The sequence below is a fragment of the Oryx dammah genome, unplaced genomic scaffold (genome assembly GCF_014754425.2).
Source record: "Oryx dammah isolate SB20612 unplaced genomic scaffold, SCBI_Odam_1.1 HiC_scaffold_16, whole genome shotgun sequence".
NCBI classification, from domain to species: Eukaryota; Metazoa; Chordata; class Mammalia; order Artiodactyla; family Bovidae; genus Oryx; species Oryx dammah.
Window position 1 is genome coordinate 47,753,033 of NW_024070200.1, and position 24,417 is coordinate 47,777,449.

Below are 24,417 nucleotides of genomic sequence, written 5' to 3' on the forward strand. Positions count from 1 at the left end.
TAATCATTCCTTATTGCCGGTTAAGGGCATTAGGATGACAGAGTACACAAAACAGCCAAATTTGACCTTTAGAGCTATCTGTTTGTATCCGGCCTTTTCAGTAAAACCAGTGTTTGACAAGATTGTAGTTAGAGCAGAGCATATTACTGATGATGTTACTTGGTTGTGTTGCTGCTGCTGCTAAGTCTCTTCAGTCGTGTCCGACTCTGTGCAACCCCATAGACGGCAGCCCACCAGGCTCCCCCGTCCCTGGGATTCTCCAGGCAAGAACACTAGAGTGGGTTGCCATTTCCTTCTCCAATGCATGAAAGTGAAAAGTGAAAGTGAAGTCGCTCAGTCATATCCAACTCTTAGCTACCCCATGGACTGTAGCCCCCCAGGCTCCTCCATCCATGGGATTTTCCAGGCAAGAGTACTGGAGTGGGGTGCCATCGCCTTCTCCAGGTTGTGTTGCAGATAAAACAAATTGTATATCCCTTTGATAGCTAATGTGTAGGTGCCCTAGAAGTTTGGAACAGAGATTTAGTTGTGTTGTTCTTGCTGTTATCCTTTAGGATACACAAGAGGATTGGCCTGCTCTGAGATAAAAACAGAATTTCTCGATCGCTAGTTGAGAACGCTTTTTGGACCTGACGTTCGTATCGGTCTCGGTAGACTCGGTCACGTGTGCTGTGTGTGCTAAGTTGCTTCAGTTGTGTTCCACTCTTTGTGACCCTGTGGACTGTAGCCTTCCAGGCTCCTCTGTCCATGGGATTCTTCAGGCGAGAATACTGGAGTGGGTTACCGTTTCCTCCTGCAGGGGATCTTCCCAACCAAGGAATCGAACCCATGTCTCCTGGGGCTCCTGCATTGCAGGTGAATCCTTTGCTGCTGAGCCACTGACTTTAATTTTCAATAGCTTATAGCAGAAAGGCTCACTTCTCACCCATGCTGTGTGGCCATTGCAGTGTCTCTGCCACTGTAGTCACTCGGGTCCAGGCTGATGGAAATCTTCATCAACATGTACTTCCACCTGGGCACTTGATGTGTTGGCTGTTAAAGTGGCATATCCATCACACTCACATTTCATTGGCTAAAGGCAAGTCACACGGCCACGCTTAAAGACCTGGGGAAGTGCAGTCCTACCCATGTGCCCAAGATAGGGGAGAACCTGAAATAGTTTTGAATATACTAATGACTACTACAGGGTTTTTTTTGTTGTTGTTTTCATTTATTTTCTTAGAGGGAAAATAAATCTGATATTTGCTTCGGTATCACTTTATAGGTGAAGACTTAGAAGTTTTTAGTATCAGAAAAATAGAGGAACACACTTGTAAGAAGGAAACATGATTGACTCTTAGTAAGGGCATCTAGTGTAGCCACTTTTCACTTTCTCTAAGGAAATACTTGGTATTTGTCTCTTCTGTAGTTCTCAAATGAATTTCAGGTGATTTACCAAATTAAAATTCCCTAATAGAATAAATTACTCCCGTATCTGCAACTACTATAAGATATGATATGTAAAAATTTACTGAATCTGTTGATTTCTGTTTCCAAAACCAGAATTTCAGGAGACCAAATGGTAGGAACAAAGGTTAAAGGTATGGCAGGGGATAAGGAAGCATGGGAACACTGGGGGTGAAGGCCACTGGGACTGGGACCTTTGCATCAACTCCGGCTAGTCAGAGGGTCTGCCAGCAGAGGCATTAGTGGCGTTTTGGTTTAGTGCAATTTCTCATTGAACTGCTGATATCCTTGACTCCCTCTGCTGAATGCCGGTGGGGCCTCTGCCTGATACATTTCCAGATTCCCTCTGGGATGGGAACATTGCTGCCCTAGATGGAGAGCAGTGAGTTAGAGTATGGAGTTTATGTATGGAGTTGGTCAGAGAGAAGTTTGAGGAAGTAGTTGATGGTCAGATTGTGGAGGGCTTGACCCTTGCATTTCTGAGTCCAGTGTACACTCCCCACTGCCCTTCTCGTCAAGCACTTTTGATATTTCCTCATGCTTAAAGTAGTCTTTGTTTTTAGTTTCCATGGTACCCATTCACCTGATGTTTTTCTACCTTTCTGGCTGTTTCATCTGGCACTTTGAGCTTCTTACCTCTTTAAATGATCTCTCTTTTCCTTTAGACATTCACTTCTTAGGACATCTCACACAGTCCCATGATTTTAGTTATCTTTCTGCTGGTGGTTCCTAAAGTACCGTCTGAACTCACTTCACACTCAGTTATGTCCATTTCCAGACTGACAGTTCTGAAGAGGTTTTTAGGGAAACCTTTCTCGGCATTCCCCTTCCTGCCCATAGACTGAAATAGGTGTGTGCACGTGTGTGTGCTCAGTCGCTTCAGTCGTGTCTGACTCTGTGACCCCGTGAATCGTAGCCCACAAGGCTCATCTCTCCATGGTATTCTCCAGGCAAAAATATCGGAGCGGGTTTGCCATGCTTTCCCCCAGGGGATTTCCCTACCCAGGGATCAAGCCTTGTCTCTTAAGTCTCCTGCATTGGCAAATGGGTTCTTTATACTAGCGCTGCCATTTCCCCAGCACCTTCAACTGCTTTTGCCATGACATTTAACACAGTATATTGTTTTTGCTTACTTGCCTGGTTGAGAGCACACACCGTGTGTGTTGGGACCTGATTCTTGGCTCTGCCACTTAAGAACTGTATGGCTTGTGCCTTTGGAACTTATATGTAGACAGGAACTCGTGATAGCACCTAGCTTTTATGGTGGATAGCAGCTAGCTTATATGGAGCATTAAATGTACAGCAAGTGCTTAGAACAAGGTCTGTACGTAGGAAGTATTTCATTCTTTAATTTGTTGCCCATCCCCACTTCAAGATACTATTAAGGTAAGGACCAGACTGTCTTGTTCACCCTTGTATTTCCAGATAATAGCACAATACTTGACACGTACTGCTTATTTATGGTTGACTTCATTTGTCCATCTGCTAATAGGGAAATAGTTAATCAAACTTTCATTTTCTCATGGACCTTTTATCTACTAGAGAGAGAGAGACAATAAATGTTAGGTGGTGATAAGTTCAGGGGAGAAAATAAGCATGCTAAGGCATGGGTTGGTAAGGCTTGATGTTTTATACAAGGTGCTTAGGGAAGGCATCACTGATACAATGGCATTTGAGCAAAAACCAGAAGAAAGTAAGAGAAGTCAGAGATAGGTTCTTCCCTGGAGAATCCAGGTCAGTGGATCCAGTCCAGAGACCTTGGGGCCAATATATCTGAGTGGAAGTGAGAAAGGGGGAAAGTAACAGGAGATGAGGGAGGGATGGGGAAAGAGGGGCAGGTAGGTCATCGTTACAGAAGAGATTGACACGACTCCCTGCCTCTGGAGAGGGCAGCTGGGTAAGTGTGGGGACTCACTTTTCCAAAATGTTGGGCCATGTGCATTTATTGCCGGTTTATCACCCTGGGGCTTTAGGCCCAGTACACTGAAGAGAACAGTCTTCTCTCGATTCAGGCTTTACTGCCTAGGAGAGCAAACAGTTCAGATTGCTCTCTGCTGCTCTGAGACAAAGTCTGAGCTTGAAGCCAGATGAGTTGGTAGGTTGTCTACAGATGACCCCTTTCCCCTAGCCTAGGAGCTGTGATTAACTCCAGGACGAGTGGGGAGGGCTAGTGAGTGTGCACAGAAGCTGTCATGGCCCGGAGTACGCCTGAGGTCACAGTTATGAGTCTGAAAGATTGCTCCCGATGGGGAAAACAGTACACTATGTCTTGGTCCTTGATAAATCTTGTGGCTTTATCTGCGTATGGCCCCAAAATTAAAGTCCACATTCTGTAGAGAGTCAGTTGCTCTATTTCTGAAGTTAGCCAAGTCTGTACCACGAGACATTTTAAGTAGCTTAGGGGCGGAGGGAAGCCCAGGCCCATCCGCCTGAGGTTTTAACTCCAGACAGCCCTGAAGGGAGGTTACCCTGTCATAGCCTGGAGCCGAGCACTTGCTGTTTTTTAGCCCAGTCGCTACACGAGTACATCCTTTTAGATTTTCGGGATCCATGTATCTGAATTTACCCTACAAGAATCATGTTCGTGTTGATTAGAGAAACCTCAGGAAAGGAGTGGACAGTTCCTTTTACTGCGCCCGACCCCTTGGGCTTTAAAGCTGCTGCTTCTTATCCTACTTACAGAGTGAGAGAAATGGGCACGTTCTGCACGGGTCTGTCCCTGGCACCCTGCTGGCTTTCTCATACCCTCACCCTTGGGCGCTCGTCTGCTTTGATGCAGACGGGACAGATCCACCTGTCATTCTGACCCAGGCTGAAGGCCTGTGTTTCCGTGGGTGTTCAGCACCTTTCCATCTTTATGAGCTGGCACCGCTTCCAGCTTTCTGTACGCCCACAAGTCCACTCACTTTCTCCTCCCTGCCTTCCTCCTTTCCTGCCCTCCTCCCCCAACTTACCCACTGAGCCATTGTCTTCCCTTCCTAACTTTCCTCATTCTGCCAGTGAACCAATACCGTCTTTCTTCTAAGTATGAAATCTCAGGGATGCCTGCTTTGCTTTCTGTTTCCAAGTGGTGACAAAATGATACTGGTTCTTTCTTCAGGTCTGCTTCAGGCCCACCTCTGCCTTTCCTTTCCCTTTCCTTTCCCTTTCCTTTCCCTTGCCAGATAACTAACAGATCAGCTCTAGGTAACTACAGCAGCTAAGCCAGTCTTTCTCCCACTGTTTTCACTCAGTCTAATCTTGCATAGAAACAGTTTCCCCATTTTCCCTTCAGTCTACATTCTTCCCCCCGGCCTCAAAGGATCTCTGGCTTGTGGATTCTCTCGCCCCTCGGGCTCCCTCTGCTTTAGAGCATGGACCCCGGGGGCCGATTGGGCACATCTTCCTGTTTTCCATATGTGCTGTGATTCACTCCCACCTTTCTGCCTTTGCCCATGCCTTGTCGCCACCCTGAAATACCCTCATCCTCCCCGCCAACAAGCTTTAGAGATTTCAGAACCCAGCTCAAGTTTTACATTTGATGGAGTCTTCTTTGAACTCCACTGTTGTAGGTTTCCAACCTATTTCTCTTCTTACTCGTGCTTTAAAGTTTATTCCTAATTCTTTCCAGTAGGTTTTAAAGTCTTGGAATAATCTCAGTATTTGATTCTTTGTTGGTCATCTGGACAGGACAGGGCACTCAAATATAATTGATGGGTTGATTATTACAGTTGATTGACTGTCCAAATTTGGTGTGGTTTTTAATTTTCAAAGCACTTTTCAGATATAATGTCTGATTCACACAGCTAAAGTTTTGTTTTTAAAAACTGGATTCTAATTAGACCTCCACTTTCAAGATTATGACTTATGTGACTGGTTTCAGGGCATATATCAGTGTATCACTTAGCTTTGCCTTTGCTCCCTTGGGAGGTAACATGTGGTAGACTCAGGAGGAGCCCTGTGTTCCTTGAGTGGGATTCTGCCTGAAATGGCTTCATGGGTTCTGGCTCTGACAGAGTCTGTGTGACTTAGGCAGCCCTCTTGAAACCTTCTTGTACCTCAGGTTTTTTGGTTGTAAAACAGGGGTGACACCATCTTTACTTGACTCTTAGACTCCCTTTTTTGGGTAATATTTATAGTTTTAGCATATCAAATCCAGATTTGCCTTACAGGCAATGACATTTAATAGTTCACTAGCGTTTCAACATTGTCCTTTTTAGTGATACATAAAATAATGGTATGATTTATAATCAAAGACTCTTTGCTTTGATTAAATACATTAATATTCACCATTCATGGTTATTTTGAGGACTAAAGTTGGTGAGTAATTGCTTAGCTTAATAAATGATTACTTCTGTCTTTATTTTTACAGTTTTCCTACTGTTCTCTCTGCTTTCAAAATTACCCCCTTAAATCCATCCTTTACACACCTGCCTGATGACATATTACAGGTGTGTTTGTGACTGACTGACTCCCCTGTTTGAATTATTCAGTGGCTCTCTACCCCCCACAGCAGTGATTCTTTACGGGAAGAAGTACGTGACTCATTCCTTCCCCCACTTTCCTCAGAACCCTTATGGACATTGAATGACGCTGGATGCTAGAGAGAAGTGTGTTCTACAGGTGAACTTCGGTGAATGTAGGAAAAGAGCTGGGGACCACTACCACAAGGATTGAGCTAAGGCCCTTTAACATCATCTGCAAAGACCTCCAAGACCACCTAATAACTTGCCTTTAGGGATGTTATAGCTTTGTAAATTTTTGACTCAGCATATAAAGGGCTACAGAAGATGGGCAAGGTCCAGGGCTGTTCCAGGAGCAGTGCTTTAGGAGAAACAGGAACTGCGGGGATGGGGATCATCTCCTCAGATTCAGGTTTATGGACCCAGGCATGGCATTTGGAACTTTTTCTTGATGGTCACAATAAATTGTGCTTCCCTTTCCGGACTGCCTGCCATTTGTTCAGATTAGAGAGAATGACAGTAGTTCTCTTCATTTTACAGTTGAAGAAACCGAGTTTTAGAGCTGAGATGACTCAGTAAGTGGCAGATGCAGAATTCAGACCCTGGACTCTGGTTGCAGAGCCTGTAGTCTCACAGCTATGCTACCTGTAGTGTCCTCTCCTGATTTAGCATCCTCAGCGTGGTAAAAAAAATATAGTAAGCACATGTATTGCTTATTATTATCATTATTTGGTTTCACTGCAGCTTAGCTGGAGCATGTGGGATATAGTTCCCTAACCAGGGATCGAATCCGGGCCCTGTGCATTGCGCATGTGGAGTCTTACCCACTGGACCAGGAAGTCCCTAAGCTCATGTTTTGTTAGTAGATAAGAGAGAGGATAAAATTGAGGAGAACGGGCCTGGACCATTTTTTTTACCCAGTGTTGTACTTAGTGCATTTGGGACCAATGTTACAAACAGGCAGGAAATGGCAGAGGATGAAACAGTAGACAATAAAGAAAAGGTCCTGCTAGAACATTTTTTAAAATTACTTTAGAGAGAACTCTGACTCATAATAGGAAGTTTTTTTTAAGGAAGGAATAATATGCAATGAATATAATTTACTAGTCAATGATACATATATAAGGGCACAAAACAAAACCTGCACAGGAGGGACTCCCTGGTGGTCTGATGTTTCACACTCCGTGTTTCCACCACAGGGGCCATGGGTTCCATCCCTGTTCGGGGAACTAGGATTGCACATGCTGCACAGCCTGGCCAAGGGAAAAAAAAAAAAAGCAGAAAGTGAGTAATCCTTTTTTCAAGAAGAAGAATTACTAGCAGAGCACACAGAATAGTTAATGAGTTACTGGGTAACTTTCTATTCCCCTGCCTGGATAGCTTCTCTTTCGTTTACCAGTAAAGGCCCACCCTCATCCAGACTTCCATAGCATTTTATACTTGGGTCATAGTACTTATCACAGTCTTTCCTTTTATTATAGTTAATTCTATACATGCTTTATCTCCCCTACTTGACTATAAGCCCTTTGAGGACAGGGTCCAAATATTATCTTTATTTCTTCCTTCTGGCTCTTAACATTCTGTGATGTTAAGCATATTTTAAAATAGACATTGTTACAGATCACATTCTTTTGATGAAAACCAGTGATTACTTGAATCTAATACATTATTTCGTGTGTGTGTGTGTGTGTATACAGTGGACTCACATACAAATAGTTTATACAAATTCATCTCTAAACCATTTGGCAAAAAGAAAGAGAATAAAAACTGTAAATACAGAATGATTCCGCCCGCAATTCTCCTCCGTTAGTCTGTGTCTGGAGTGAGTGTGAGATGGAAGGTTTGAATCTCTGCCTCTGCTCTCATGTGCCTGTCATGTGCCTCCCATGAGCAACGTATGGTCTCTGGAGTGATTTTAATGCTTAAAGATACAGTGCAGATTTTCAGTCTGTGTAGTCCTTTAAGGAACCAACCACTTCATCTAGCACTTAACTGGAGAAAAGAAAAGGAACAGTAATCAGGAGCAAAGACTGTCTGGGTTGGACCTTCGGTGATCTTAAGGGCTTTTGGCCATGTATGCTTTCCATCTTACTTCCTTAGAACTTGAACCTTATACAAGATGAGACTCCACTATTTTTTCATTTTTTTTTTTCATTGAAAATACGTGTCATCATGTGAGTAAAAGAGAATGAAAGACGGGAAGTCAGGGGCCAAGTATTGAGTCTTATCGAACTTCATGACAAGGCATCTGAAGAAAACTGTGGGAAAAGTCCATAGACCAAGGAAGTTCATAAGGAGTTTAGGAGACACTAATAGTAAGAAAAAGAGAAAAACAGAACTTTATTAAACAGGTTGCTTTGTTTGCCTGTTTTCTTTACTTTAGCAGAGGATGCCACATTTCTGGAAGGTGTTTTTACGCCCTCTTCCCCTTTTTCATTTCTTTTTAAAATGGAAAATACGGGAACTAGAGACTGGCTCTGGGCAGAATGATTCAGATGACTTTCCCTTCCCCTATCAGTGAGGGTCCTCCTACCCATTGACCTGTTAAGAGCCACCATACCTGCTAACACAGACGAGGAGATGATGTATGCATACCCCATCTTATCTAGAATCTCTTCCTTCCTTACTCTCTGGAGGCATTTCCTAGGAATTGAAACCAACCAGGCTTTGTGACTTGGGGTAGAAAAAATTATCAGCACTTAGCTTTTATATAGTAGACTAGATGTTTTATTAGGGATTAACAATTCTCTTTCAGAACTTGAGTGTTGCAGTATTGGCATCCTCCTGTTCCAGCGCAGGCTCTGTGACCATGCTTTCTTGTTTGATTAGTGTCTTATTGTCTTCTCTGTGGTGATTGTTGTTTTAAAAAAGATATGAGAGTATGGATAGCCAGTGGGCATGTGAGCCCTGTGTCTTTTGTGCACGGCAGGCTTCTGTCCTCCAGTGTGAAATACATGAAGAGGGTTAATCTAGTTGAGAGGTTTCTGTGGATATGAGTGAACTTGCAGCGTGGTATGTGTTAACGTGCCACTAGTGTCCTGGAAGCTCTTACCTCCCGCCTCTGCCTGTGGAGTTGCTCCAGAAGGCTTCCTGCTGTCCCCATAGAGAACTGCATTTCACTGTAGGAACAGTGTTATTCATGGTGCTTCATTTTCACTGCACGGCTGCTCTGTGGTACCATGTCCTGACTCAGCCTTTGTGTCCTATTGGCATGAGAGCCTTGTTTATTATATCTGTAAAAAATACATTGTTAAGGTTAATACTTAAACGTTTGGAATATAGTCCACAACCCCTGGAGACGGTATTTTTACTGGAGGAAAAAGAGTAATGTTTGTTACCAGGCTCCAGATCACTTTGCTTTTAGTGATTCCTGGAGGACCAAGGGAAGGAGAAGTGCTCACTGAACTGAGAGGGTATCTTGAGACTGAAAGACAAGGCAGGTGGCTCTATATAATCAGTGGATCAGTTCATTATTATAGGGTAACTTACTCACAGGGTAGGGTTGGGCAGACAGTGCTCCGGAAGCTTTTGTAGCTGCAGTCCACACAGCTGAGGGGCCATTGAGACAATTTCATAGCTTACCTCGTGCAGGAGGAGGTGTATGCTTGGAAACAGTCATGTGTTCCTAAATCAAGACTTATGAATGGGTTACTAGTCTCATGGGTGCTAAGTAAGCAAAGGTCTTCATCATTGTTTGGGGATTAACAGAACATAGAGGCCACCTGGTTCTAATGATTATTAAACACTATCTATTACATTCAATTCCCAACAACAGAGAAGTGATTACCACACAGTACAGTCCTGGGAAGGGTCAGCAGAAGGACAGGAGGAACTGTGTGGGCCCAAGATGGCATCAGTTATGCTAACGGCCATAGACAGTGGTGGCTTCTGTTCACCTGGGATTGGATTCAGGATGCTTTTGACTTCAGTGACAAACATAACCAAGGATGAACTTTTGAAGATCCTAGAATCCTCTTGTTCTTGCATAGGGTTGTTGAAAGTGACTTGCCTCCATTCCCTGCAATTCCAGAGCTGTGTCCCCAAGGAGCACATCTGTCCTTGAAATGACACTTTTATTTTCCCTCTTAGATTGCATCAATCCTGACATGAAACAAGTAAGCTCATTTGAACCCACTTTTACTTGTAGAGGTTAACTCCTATGTCCAGGCAGTAGAGGGTGCTTTTCAGTGCCAGGGTGGGAAGCCAGGCCAACTCAAAAGGCCTGTGTCTCCTCAAAATCAGGACTTGTGAACCATATAAGCCTCTTTCATCCATTCAGCCAGATTTGTGAAGTACCACTGTAACCACCACAGCGCTTGGCAGTGCGGACCCAGAGATGAATGTGACATAGACTCTGCCCTCAAGATCATGAACTCCTTATTGCAAAATTCAGATTTAAATTGAAGGAAGTAGGGAAAACCACTAGACCATTCAGGTATGATCTAAGTCAAATCCCTTACAATACAGTGAAAGTGACAAATAGATTCAAGGGATTATATCTGATAGACAGTGCCTGAAGAACTATGGACAAAGGTTTGTAACATTGTACAGGAAGCGGTGATCAAAACCATCCCCAAGAAGAAATGCCAAAAGGCAAAATGGTTGTCTGAGGAGGCCTTACAAATAGTTGAGAAAAGAAGTGAAAGGCAAAGGAGAAAAGGCTATATCCATCTGAATGCAGAGTTCCAAAGAATAGCAAGGCGAGACAAGAAAGCTTTCCTCAGTGATCAGTGCAGAGAAATAGAGGAAAGCAATAGAATGGGAAAGACTAGAGATCTCTTCAAGAAAATTAGAGATACCAAGGGAACATTTCATGCAAATATAGGCACAATAAAGGACAGAAATGGTATGAACCTAACAGAAGCAGAAGATATTAAGAAGAGGTGGCAAGAATACACAGAAGAACTATACAAAACAGATCTTAATGACCCAGATAACCAAGATGGTGTGATCACTGACCTAGAGCCAGACATCCTGGAGTGCAAAGTCAAGTGGGTTTTAGGAAGTATCACTATGAACAAAGCTAGTGGAGGTGATGGAATTCCAGTTGAGCTATTGCAAATCCTAAAAGATGATGCTGTGAAAGTGCTGCACTCAACATGCCAGCAAATTTGGAAAACTCAGCAGTGGCCACAGGACTGGAAAAGGTCAGTTTTCATTTCAGTCCCAAAGGCAATCCCAAAGAATGTTCAAACTACCTCACAATTGCTCACATCTCACGCACTAGCAAAGTAATGCTCAAAATTCTCCAAGCCATGCTTCAACAGTACATGAACCATGAACTTCCAGATGTTCAAGCTGGATTTAGAAAAGGCAGAGGAACCAGAGATCAAATTACCAACATCCATTGGATCATAGAAAAAGCAAAAGAGTTCCAGAAAAACATCTACTTCTGGTTCATTGATTTTGCTAAAGCCTTTGACTGTGTGGGTCACAACAAACTGGAAAATTCTTACAGATGGGAATACCAGACCCCCTGACCTGCCTCCTGAGAAATCTGTATGCAGGTCAAGAAGCAACAGTTAGAACTGGACATGGAACAACAGACTGGTTCCAGATTGGGAAAGGAATACGTCAAGGCTACTGTCACCTTTTTTATTTAACTTACATGCAGAGTACATCATGTGAAATACTGGACTGGATGAAACAGCTTGTGTTTCAGCTGGAATCAAGATTGCTGGGAGAAATATCAATAAACTCAGATATGCAGATGATATATCTGTGACCCTTATGGCAGAAAGTGAAGAGGAAGTAAAGAACCACTTGATGAAAGTAAAAGAGGAGAGTGAAAAAGCTGGCTTAAAACTCAACATTCAGAAAACTAAGATCATGGTGTCCAGTCCCATCACTTCATGGCAAATAGATGGAGAAACAATGGAAAGAAGAAACAGTGGCAGACTATTTTCTTGGGCTCCAGAATCACTGCAGATGGTGACTGCAGCCATGAAATTAAGACACTTACTCCTTGGAAGAAAAGCTATGACCAACCTAGACAGCACATTAAAAAGCAGAGACATCACTTTGCCAACAAAGGTCCACCTAGTCAAAGCTATGGTTTTTTTCAGTAGTCATGTATGGTTGTGAGAGTTGGACCATAAATAAAGCTGAGCACCAAAGAATTGATCCATTTGAACTGTGGTATTGGAGAAGACTCTTGAGAGTCCCGTGGACTGCAAGGAGATCAAATCAGTCAGTCCTAAAGGAAATCAACCCTGAATATTCATTGGAAAGACTGATGCTGAAGCTCCAATACTTCAGCCCCCTGATGTGAAGCACTGACTCATTGGAAAAGACCCTGATGTTGGAAAAATTGAAGGCAGGAGGAGAAGGGGATGACAGAGGATGAGATGGTTGGATGGCATCACCAACTCGATGGACATGAGTTTGAGTAAGCTCCGGGAGTTCGTGATGGACAGGGAGGCCTGGCGTGCTGCAGTCCATGGGGTTGCAAAAAATGGACACAACTGAGCGACTGAACTGAACTGAAGGTCTCCCTTCAAGGAGAAGAACAGACAAATGAAAAATATGACAGTGCACTGAGCTGAGTGCCTCGGGTGAGATGCATGCTGGACATAGGAGTATCACTGAGAAGAGGTGATTACCTCAGCCCGGAGAGGTCTTTAGTCTTTCTTGAATTTACTTCACCGAAGTCTTGGGTGTTCATCACCTCAAATCTTGGAAGGCTCCTTTTGCAATCTCTGATTTTTACAGAACTGCTTAAGAAGATCAGCATGAAGAATAGTGGAAGGTAGTGAGGGTTATGATTAGCAGTTCTCAGCAGAGTCGGAAGCACCATAAGCCCTTGTTCCAATTAAAGAAGTGCTTTCTTTCCATCAGGAAATCCCAGCAGGTTAGACAGTCATTTAACTCTCCTTCAATGCCTCCCAGGGCTGTTTTCCCCTTTCTGTGCATTTTCACAGTGCAGCTGCTTACCAAGCCTTTGTTGGCACAGAATTTCTGATTCAGGTCCTTCAGAACAGAAGAATCACACCTCCCAGGAGTCCCAAAGCTATACCTAAGCACAAGTGAATGCTCAGCGTGCACCAGACTTGTTCTTCTTATTTCCTATATCAGTAAACTGGGCCACAGGAAAACTTCTGAGAGAGCCCAGGGCACAAACTTACATTCTGGTCAGGACCTTCATCTTGCCTCTAGGGAACGAGATAGGGAAGGCCTCAAACAGTTAGCTTATACTGACAGAAAAGAATAGAGGGGCCCACACTGGATGCCCAGTGGGGCCAGTTACAGAAGCAGGTACCTTCTCTGGAGAGAGGGTGATGTGACAGCTTCCTGGAAAAGAAAGATGGGAGACAGATGTTCCCCTGTGGGGGGAGGGGGGAGGGACATGGTCTTAACAGGTTAGATTGCTTTTCAGAGCTGTACACCTCTTGACTTTTAGTCATTCCTGCTTTCTGACTGTTGGTGAGGGGACTCTTGAAGACCTTTGCGTCTGCTTTCCTCTCTTCTTGTGCCCCCTCCCTGATGCAGGCTTTGGGTTTCTTCTTCCTCCACCTCCCTTTGTTGGTTTGCTCCTTTAGCTCTCAGTGTTCTCTGAGGTTTTACCTACATTGCTGCTGGCATCCTCAAGTTCAGTCCATCAGTCAGCTCGTGTCGTTTGTCAGAACCATTCTTTGTGATTTGTTACCTCTAGTTTTTTAGGTGCATGAGTTTGGTGCTGATTCTCCCCGCACTCATGCTTGGCAACCTCCAACTTTCTCAAGGCTCCTTTGTCTCCACTCAGAGAAAGCTCACCCATCTTCCATGGTTCACTGCAGGTTCAGTAAAAGCAGGTCTTTGACTTTTCAGATTAACCTGGGCAGCTGGTGAGCTAATCCCCTGTGGCTCAACCTCTGTTCATTGACACCACATGAGTCACTGCGGTTACCAAAGGTCAGTTGTGATTGCTCCAGACCTGTTGATGTCAGTTACATTGGTATTGTGGTTAAGTCATTTATCATAATTAATAATATACAGATAAACCATATGTGAGAAAAGAGATTTGTTCTATAAAACTTATCTTGCTTTGGAAAGGCAAGTTACTTAAAAGAGCAATGAAGTTGAATTTGGTTTGGACAAGATAACAAAGGAGACCAGAGCAAGAGGACTCCTAAAGTCTAGAAAAATTCCATACTTCCTGTTTCACAGAAATCTGAGTCCTCCCTCTCCTTTAGAGGAACTGGAAATTGTAAATGATACATGAGTGAATTGTATACAAGAGAAATTGCATAGATGTTGTTTAGTTGCCAAGTCGTGTCAGACTCTTTGCAACCCCCATGGACTGTGGCCCACCAGGCTCTTCTGTCCATGGGATTTCCCAGGCAAGACTATTGGAGTGGGTTGCCATTTCCTTCTCCAGAGGGAGCTTCCCAACCCAGAGATTGAACCCGTGTTCCCTGCATTGGTAGATGGCTTCTTTACTGCTGAGCCGGCAGGGAAGCCCCCATTGATGTCTAACCGGTAGAAAAGATCCCGTGGGCTCTACACCAAAAGTTTTGTGGCTCTCGGAGTAGTGTCTGTAGTAGATGATTGTAGTAGAAGCTTGGACTTTGAGGGAAAAGTCACAGTCAAAGTCAAAATAACTATCTTTATTACATAAGTTGTTGGTTTAAAATGCTCTTCATTGGGGGTAGAGAAATCAGTGTTACTAATCTGCTGCCTCCCTCTCTCCGCCCCCCCATCTTCCTAATTCTGCTAGCTGTCGTTTTTCTGCATTGTCAAACCATATAGCATTGACATTCTTTTGTCACTCTAACCCCATTTGTCTTAGTCCTACCAGTAAGGATATCCAGTGCTTGCTGCCGGTCTTTCTGCCATGGTTTTTCCAGTCACCTCTTGATTGGCAGAAGTTTTTTCTTCAAAACAGAAATTTCCGGTTACCTAGGTGTAAAATTCTTGAGTTACCTTTTCTTTTCTTGGGAATTTTTGTAAATACTGCTTCTTTTTCTGCCAACATTGAATTTTACTGTGGGAATTTTCAAGCTTGTGTCCCTCTTTTAAGTGATTTGATCATTTCACCTGCTTGTGGAAATTGAGAAACCTTACCTTCAAGGTCTGTCTCAGCACTGACTGTTTCGGGTCAGTTTTTCCCTGGAATGCAATGTACGTTTTGGGGAACATCTTGAAAACATTTTTGCATCATCTTTATGAGCTGAGTCTTTACATCCCTCTTCTGTTCCATGTTACAGGTTTCTTTTACATTATGTTTTATCTCCTTTGCTGTCTTCTGTAACTCATTTTCTCCCTATTGCTGTTAACTCTTCTTTTTGTCTGGTTCCTTTTATTTGCTTTTTCAAAATTTCTCTTTTTGCTCCTTCCTGTGTTTTTAGCAGTGTCTTTTCTCTCTTTTCTTCCTTCCAGATTCTTCTTCATTTCTGTGTTTTTTTTTTTTCCTTTCATTTATGTCTTCTCTTCTTGTCTCCCTGTTTCTCCCATATAAGCTCTTACACTTCAGCTTTGGGCTCTTGCTTCATAGTTTCCTTTTTTCAATTCTGTAAAATATGTTGTTGCATTTTATCTGCTCTATGACAGCATTTTTCTGGCATGTAGTCTTAGTCTGCCCTATGATTTTCCTGTTTCTTTCCTAATTTGTTTCTTGTTGAATCTTTATATAGATCCCATGCAGATTTCATTTTTATAACTCATCTTTAAATAGGTGGTTTTTTCAGGGACCAGCTATTTGTAGGATGCTGTTTAGGGGAAGTACCAAGTCTGTGTTCCAGGCTGACTGCAGTTGTTCTCATGATTTCAGGTTCCAGGTGAGTTTCTTTACTTTAATTTCTACCCAGCCAAAAGAGGTAGACATCTGTGATTTTCCTGCCACGCAAAGACTGCCCTCTCTGCTCCACAGAGACCAGCCCTGGGAGGCAAAATAGAGCTCATTTGGATGACTTTTCACTTAGGCCCAACTTCAGGCCCAAGGAAGCGCTTATCTTCCAAAAATCAGGAAACTATTGGGTCACAGAGGGTGTGTCCTTCACCTACAAGAAGCATGTTTTGCAGGCCTTCTTGAGTTCTCCAGCTCCCATGCCCTCTCTCTATAGCATCCTTTCTTTTCAAAAGGAAAGGAGCCCTTGCTTGGGCTCCCTGCTTTTGACAGCTTTTACACCCATTTAGGGGCCTGTTGTTCAGTCACTCAGTTGTGTCCAACTCTTTGCAGTCCCATGGACTACAACATGCCAGGCTTCCCTGTCCTCCACTATCTCCCAGAGTTGGTTCAGACTCATGTCCATTGAGTCGGTGATGCCATCCAACCATCTCATCCTCTGTCATCCCCTTCTCCTTCAGCCTTTCCCAGCATCAGAGTCTTTTCCAGTGAGTTGGCTCTTCACATCAGGTGGCCAAAGTATTGGAGTTTTAACATCAGTCCTTCCAATGAATATTCAGGGTTGATTTCCTTTAGGATTGACTGGTTTGATCTTGCTGTCCAAGGTACTCTCTAGAGTCTTTCCCAGCACCACAATTCAAAAGCATCAATTCTTTGGCACTCAGCCTTCTTTATGGGCCAACTCTCACATCCATACATGACTACTGGAAAAACCATAGCTTTGACTAAACAGACCTTTGTGGGCAAAGTGATGTCTCTGCTTTTTAATTGGGAGCCTGGGATTATGGTTATCTTCAGTTTGTTGAAAATGGAGTTTGCATTTTTGTTTATTTCTCCTTGCACTTGAATACCTTTATGAATAACATTTAAAAAGTATGACTTCACAGTGCAGTGTTCAAATCAGACTAATGTTTTCTATTAACCAATCACTGGTCCCCTTATATCCTCTGTTAGGCCTTTTACTACACCTTCCCCATAAAGCCTCTCCACCACACTGTCATCCATCTTTTAAGCACTAAAGCCCAAGGAGGATTCTGTTCAGATTTATGAAAAGCCTGTTATTCATTCAGCACGCCTACTCCACACTGGGCATTGTTCTAGGCCTTGGGAAGAAAACATGGAAGAATTCCTGCTTTATCTTTGACACACCCAAGGCAAGTCCTGAAACGATTCCATGTAGAGTCTTCCTCTATGTTTAGAAGAAGAAAGTAAAAGTCAGTTTGGGATTTTGAGGATGTATGGTGGAAACATGAGCTCTGGAGTCAGACCTAGATTCAGTGATCAGGTCACTAACTATGACCTGCTAAATATGTGAGGTTGGGACAGTTTATTGACTTTTCCATGTATTAGTTTCCACATTATCAGTTTATCTCAGGTAGATGTTATAAAGCTAAAATAAGTTACGTATAAAGTGCTCAGCACATAGTAGATGCTCAACAAGTACCACTCCCCCCATGAAAAAGGTATTTATTACAAAGAATAAATACTAGGAGTACTGGTATAGAGACCCCTTTTTTTAAAATTGTGGTAGCATTTACATACCATAAAGCTTACTGTGTTCATTTTTAAATGTACTGTTCAGTAGTGTTAAATGAGTTCATATTTTTGTGCAGCCCATCTCTAGCGCTCTTTCTCTTGCAAAACTGACACTGTGTACCCACTGAAGAGCATCCGCATTGCCTCGTCCCCACAGCTCCTGGCAGTCACCATCCTACTGTCTGCCTCTATGATTTTGACCACTAGGTACCTTATATAAGTGGAATCATACTGAATTTGTCCTTTTATGTCTGGCTTATCTCACTTAGCATGGTGTCCTCAAGGCTCATCCATGTTGGAGCACGTTGCAAGATTTTCTTGTAATGCTGAGTAATATTCCATTGCTGTGTATATGGCACATTTTGTTTATCCGCTCACTCATTGATTGGGTTGCTTTCTGCTTTTGACTATTGTGAGTAATGCTGCTGTGAAGATAGGTGTACACGTCTCTCTTTGAATCTTTTGAGGATAATCCCAGAAGTAATAAGGTAATTCTGTGTTTAATTTTTTAAGGAAACATCATACTGTTTTCTGAAGCCTGTTTCTTGATGGGGAAGTATAAACAGTGTAGTTCCCCAGAGACTAATTTTAAAACCAATCTTGTTTAATGTTTTATAAACTATCTATATATGAGAGTTTCACTATTAAATCTCCTTTGCATATAGATAATGAAATAGTTCATATTCTGTAAAATATAAGAACACCTCATGTGAGTGTAGACAGAAAATAAGGCTTAATTAGTATAGGGAAACATATTTTTATTTGAATGTAGGCTTTAGTATACTCCCTCAAGGTCAGAAGTACTTTAGTTGCAGCTGTTAGTGTATTTCCCCACTTACTATGAACAAAACATGGAGAACTGATGGGCCAGTAAACTTCATATGTCAGTAGTACACAGACACACGGACATGTCTTTTTTCAAGACTCTCCATACAGTGGAGTATATTGGCCCTCAAATCTTCCGTAGTCTAGTCTAGTCTAGACCAGTGTGGTCTCAACTGAAGACAGTTGTTGCCCCTGCAGACATTTGACCATACCTGGAGACATTTGTGTTGTCTCAGCTGAAGGGGTGCTCTGGAATCTAGTGGTCGGAGACCAGGAGTGCTGCTACACCTGCCACAGTGCACGGAGCAGCTCCCCCGCCACAGAGAGCTTTCTAGCCCCAGGTGGCAGCTTGAGAGACCTGCCTTAGACCCAAACCAGCTCCTCAGCATTGTTCCCAGCCTCTCTCGCATGTAAACCTGACATTCCAGCCAGGCCCAGGTGTGCCTCAGACCATACACCAGCTGAAATCTTCCTGCTTCTCTGGTGTCAGGCCCAGCTGCAGGTCTGTCACTGTCTCAGTGAAGCTAGCTGGCCTCTCTGACCACTCTCTCCCTTCTTGGACTTCCTGTAGGACTGTCCCACTAATTTGGCACTTGGTTGACCATACAAGGTGGTCTCTTTCCAAAGTTGACTAAAGTGCCTTGAAGGCCATGTTGATATGACTTGATGTGAAATGTGACATACCAGCCCTTACATAGCCCAGTGGGCACCTCTGACCTGACCCACCTGGGGCTGCGTGAACGCTTTCCTGCATGTGTAGTGTAGAGTTGCTGAACCAGCACAATACTCGGCCATCACCGCAGCCTGAGAATGGTGAGCTGAGTGGAAGGCCCACGTGGGAGCCCCGTGACCAGAGAGGTGTTCATGCTGAACCTGGTTTCCTCGCTAAGCCAGAACATATAAGGAGGGCGCCAGAGGGTGGGCCTGTTACGACCTAGCTTATGGAGCCTGGAGGATAACGTATCTCACATGGAAATGTATGTAGACAGGAACTGTTCTGCCGTAGCTGGGCTGGTTGAATGCCAGTCGGTATTTATAATGATCAGACTTGTAATGAAAGCCATCATTATTTATTTAGAGCCCAGTGTGTGCCAGGCACCACGTAGGTGCTTTATACAGCTTATTGCATTCAGCCCTTACCATAGTCCTGGAAGGAAGCTGAAGCACTGAAAGGGTCATTTGCCCAAGCTCATTCGGCTCACAAATAGCAGAGCTGAAATTTGCACACGGTCTGACTTCATGCAGCACCACCCTGCCTTGAGTGTAGCCAGGTCCTCCTGCCACTGGTCCTGGGGGAGATCTGTGTCTTGACACGCTGAAATGTGGGGGAGTCCCCTGTGGCCTCACCGGAGAGGTGGGTGACCCATGGGGCTGAGGCGTTCGTTGCTCATCAGTGCCAGTGTCGTGCCTGGCCTCTCTGCTTCTGCAGGAGAGCCCACAGGGTTTCCTCTGGGGCCACAGCCTCACGACCACAAGGGGCTCTGACCTTCTCACTTCTGCTTCCCCTGCAGGTACACTACATCCTTCAGGAGGTGGTGATGGGTGGGATGGTCCTGGAAACAAACATGAATGAGATCGTGGCTCAGATTGAAGCCCAGAACAGGCTGGAGAAGTCCGAGGTGAGACACTGCTGGATTCTGCCCCGGCTGGCCAGAGAAGGCCTGGGAAGAGGGAGGAATGGCTGCTGTGTGAAGTTGGCTTGCTGTGGAGCCTTAGGACTGTTTCCTGCTCCTTCCTCTTTTTTTCCCTGAGTCCATTGACACTCATTGGTTTGAAGATTAAACAGGTGAGAATGAGGCTAAAAGTGTGAATGGAAAGCCAGGTGGCACAGGAAGGCAGACAGTTTCTGGCTTGGGGGATTATGTGGGTTGTAATTCCTCCTTTCATAACCACATGTTCCCTGGGGTACCCAGAATCACCTTCTCAGATTCTAGTGTGGTTTCCTAGCTTGTGTGCCTGAGAGTCTGTCTCCCAGCAGCCTCTTCTCGTGGTGTCTATCAAACCTCAGAATGGCCAGTTTCCAGTTAGCCTGATAAAAAGCTATGGTAGAATTAGGGCTGAGTTTGAAAATAGCTTCCTCCCAGTCCACCCCCTCATGGTGCTGAGTCTGATTCAGATGCTCCCAGTACGTTCTACCCTGTTCCCCTGAGGTCTCTCCATCACCTTCGTCAGCCGTACCAGGGAGCAGAGGTTACCAGCACACACCTTCACAAATGGGAGAGCAAGCACAACAAATTACCTCTGTAGTTATCTGAGTGTCTTTAAGAGCTTCACTGCTTTGTGTATCAGAGCTTGATCTTGCGAAACCAGGGATTGTTTGTGTGAGGACTGGCAGTCCTGCTGAAGAAGCTTTTCCAAACCGCAGCTATTGTGGCAACTAGAGTTCTCTTAGAAATGCAGCCTGGGAAGCTTCCAGGAATAGTGAGTGAGTCAGAGGCCAGAGGTTTGGAAACTAGAGGAAACAGAGACTTGCCGGGCAAGGGTGGGATTGGAGTCAGGATCCGGAAAGTGGTCGAGAAGGAGGAAACGGTTTTGAGAGTGTCCTTGTCAACTTCTCCCCTTCTCTGCACGCCTGGGCCACTGGAGGGCTGGGGCTCGCCACGGGCACCTTTCCTCCCCGCACTGTCTCCAGCCCTTCCGTGTCTGTGTGTGCTCCACTTCCTCTGTGGCCTCCCCCCATCTTGTGGCCACATGTCATTTCCAAAGCCAGCTCTTCTCCATCTCACATTATTAGTTGGCAAGCAGTTGTCCTAAGCTGTGACATTCCTTTTTCCATTAAGAATGTCCCTGTGACTGCACTCGTCTGTTAAGAGTCTTCAGTCTGTTGAGGAAAGTCTTGTATTTTTGTTTCGTAACCTGAAAAGTGACCCTGATACTGAAGACAACTTGGTTAAACCATGCTGGTTATTTCAGTGGGCGTCTGTTGAGCAGCCCCTGTGTGCCAGGCACTGTGGGCGCTGGGGCCAGGAAACTGCACGAGACACAGCACGTGTTCCGGGGTGCAGAGTGTGGGCCCCTTTACTGCAGAACCCACTGACCTAAGAGCTGTGTTGGCCACCTTTGAGGCATAAGGATGGAAAAATCAAAGCTTGTGTTACATGTACTCAGTTTGGACATTTTCTCTCCCTCTTTCACTTGTTTTTTTGTTGTTGTGAAAACATTAAGCAGATGACAGTGAGAGTTTATCACACAGCCACCTTTATATCTCTGCAGGGTGGCCTTTCAGCTGCACCTGCCCGGGCAGTGTCCGCTGTGAAGAACATCAACCTGCCAGAGATGCCCCGGAACATCAACATTGGCGATCTCAACATCAAGGTCCCCAACCTGTCCCAGTTTGTCTGAGACTGGAGGACAGCTGAACTGAGTCCTTGGAGCCAGCAGAGCCAAGCCAGCCCTGCAGCATAACCTGCTCTACACCCTCAAGGAGTCCAGCCTTGGGCCCTGGCCCCCACTGTCCTGGAGCAGGAAAGAGCCCTGTGTCCACTGCCAGCCTTCTCACACGTGTGGCCTTGCCCATCTCTCGGACACACGGCAACGGCAACTGTGAGGGGCCCTGGCTACCTCAGTGGGGGTCAGGTGCCCAAGTCACACGCCCCCTTTCCCTCCCGTGTGCAGCCACTCCCAGGGATTGGGGACTGTAGTGAGAGCCCTCTCCCCACCTCGATCCCAGAACCCCACCCTGAGGATATGTGCTGACTCGAGGCTTCAACCTTGAGTTGAAGGCTCCCTGAGATCCTGCAGCATTGACTGTGATGGCGAGGTGCCGTAGCTGGGAACAGGTTGACCCCCTAGATCTGGAAACGTGGTGCATGGCAAACAAGGACGGGAGTTGAAGGTGATCCAAAGTGGCCTGCTGGCTCTCCTGGGCTTGGCAAACCCAGAATCCTTCGGCACAGCCCAGCCTTCTCACCCCCACCTGCGTTCCCCACAGCCACAGTCCCAGCTCTGCTCGCCCAGCTGTGTGTGTGTATAGGACACAGTCCACTTTGTAAGCCTGTTGCTTGCCTGCCTGCACATCTCTGCCCTTAGGGAGGGTACTCCCACAGCCAGAGTGGTCCCCGTCAAAGGGGCAGCACCCCATGTCTGTAGAAGGCAAAGCTGACATGTGGAACATCTCAGAATTGTGACTGTGCTAGGTTTAAAATACATTCTCCTCCCGAGGAGCAGATGGGTCAGTTGCTGTGTTCTGAATGATGGGTGTTCTCTGGGTGGAAAGCCACTGCAGTCTGCACCAGCTTGTGGAGCATGAGAGCCTGAACCGGGGCCCCCTGTTCTGGACCTGGGACACGGGCAGCGTGCTGGCTGAGACCTGTGGCAGCGCAGCATCTTTTCCTCACATTCAGAGGGTCCCTCCCTGAGCTCGCTCTGGGCTTGCCCTGCGCCCTAAGGTGACAGTTCACTAGAGCTCGCTGTGGAAACCTGTAAATATTTCCCATGTGGTGAGGGTCTTTGTGCCTGTGGTTGGTCATCTTAGAGATGGAGCTGCTCCTTGGAGCAGTGCCTCTTACCCCTGCACTGCCTCAGGGCCAGGCTCAGGTGCCTTGATGAGCTGCCTCGAGGTTAGGGAGCTCTCTGTGCCATGCTACTAAGTCTCCCAGCCTGGGGACTTCTTGTGCCTGCCGGCTGGTGGCCCAGACTGTTTCCTCAGGCCTCCTGATGTTGTCGCAGAGCCTGTCTGAGATGTGCCCAACAAGACCATGTGTCGAATCATGTCTTCTCCCGCTTTGAACAGTGCTTCCTGTGGTGGGTGTCCTTTATTCCCTGTAGCCTCTTGACTCAGTCTTTCGGAACCTCAATAACCTCAGAGATGGGCAGTGTTGCTCAGAAGATATACACTTATGTGGGAAGAGGGAAATGTAGGTAAATATATCTATCCAATGTCAAAGCCTCTGATGTTCTTTTTAAAAGTTTTTTTTTTTAAACAGACATTTCAGCCTATTCACATTCCTCTTTCATAATTTGCTTAAAGTGAAATAGGAACAAAGAAGGAAAATGTTATTTATTTTATACTTTCTGTAAGATGGCATGAGCAAGATCCTTCCACAATCCTTACAACGGACATTATTATCTCTCATTCTGCAGGTCAAGAAAGTAAGACTTGGCGAGCTCAAGTAACTTGCTTTAGGTCACACAGGGCTAAGAGTTGAGACTGACTGCCTAAATCTGCGGTTCATTTTTTTTTTTTTTCTGCTGCTCAAGATGGCTTCTCCCAATTTTATTTTCTTTCTTATGGATAAGGAAACCTCACAATTTGTAGATAGCTTCTCAGAAGCTGTGATTAAAACAGGTTCAGTTTTCTAAAGCAGCCAGTGAAAGCATGAAAGAGTGTAAGAACTGGAAGGTCTTCCACGTGCCTGCAGTGAACCGATGAGAAAACCAAAGCCCAGGGTTTCATGTTGAGGGTCACAAAGCTAGAACCGAGTCTCCTCTCCTCTTTAAAATTTTTATTGGAGTTGATTTACCATGTTGTGTTAGTTTCAGGTGTACAGTAAAGTGAATCGGCTATGTGTACATCCACCAAGTTGTTTTTCTTGGTTGCTTTATGGCCCGTTGCATTGCTACAGCACAGCCACATGTCCTGGATTTCCTGGGGTACTCTGAATGTCTCTCCTGCCAGAAACCAGTGATTTCCCCCAAACCATTGACTGGTCTGGAGACTCCCAGCAGTGGAAATTACAGCCTCATCCCCTGCACTGCCTCTAAAAAATGACATAGAACTTGAGCCTAGTCTGTGATTTGGAACACTTGATCCCTTTGGATGAGCCACAGTAATTGTTCATTAACTACTTGAAGTTGCCTGTGAATCAACCTTTCTGGCCTGGTATCAGCAAAGCCATAAACTTTAATAATAAGGAAATCTTCATTGGCCTTTTTTCAGAGAGGGACACAGATATTGCTGCTGAGAGACGTCAGTTGTGAAGAAGGGCTAGGTTTGAATGTGGGGGTCCTTGGCCCTGCGTGGCTCACACTGAGGATCTTCTAAAGTGTTACAGAACACTGGGTTTTCAGTGCTCACTGCCACTAATACAACTCATATTCTTCCATCATTCAACTTGGAGTGCCTGGTGAGTGCCAGGCCCAGTTCTAGGCCCCCAAAGATGGAGAGAAAAGAGGCTCTGCCCTCTGCAGCTGTCTGCTGAGTGTCTAATGCTCAGGTTGTATCTGACGGGCAGCCTGAATGTGGAGACTGCAGTCAGTGACGGTGTTACGTGGAGTATTTAACAGTAACTCGTCTCCCAGCCCCAGCTGACCCCACTGTGCCCTGCTGCCCATGCTCCAAACAGCCTGTCTTCAAGCTGCTATCTCAAAAATACCATAGGCCAGGTAGCTTAAAAAACGATGTCT

At 45.0% G+C, this 24,417-nt stretch overlaps 1 protein-coding gene across 1 annotated transcript in view; it reads left to right on the top strand.

Moving 5' to 3' along the window:
* LOC120875626 (AP-3 complex subunit sigma-2) overlaps positions 1-23,000 on the top strand; it is a 42,278-nt gene extending 19,278 nt beyond the window's left edge. Inside the window, exons 5-6 of the mRNA XM_040257552.1 lie at positions 19,584-19,691; positions 21,286-23,000. Coding sequence (XP_040113486.1) covers positions 19,584-19,691; positions 21,286-21,414 — 237 coding nt within the window. The 3' untranslated portion in view covers positions 21,415-23,000. The remainder of the gene's footprint in view (positions 1-19,583; positions 19,692-21,285) is intronic.
* Positions 23,001-24,417: the final 1,417 nt, after the last annotated feature.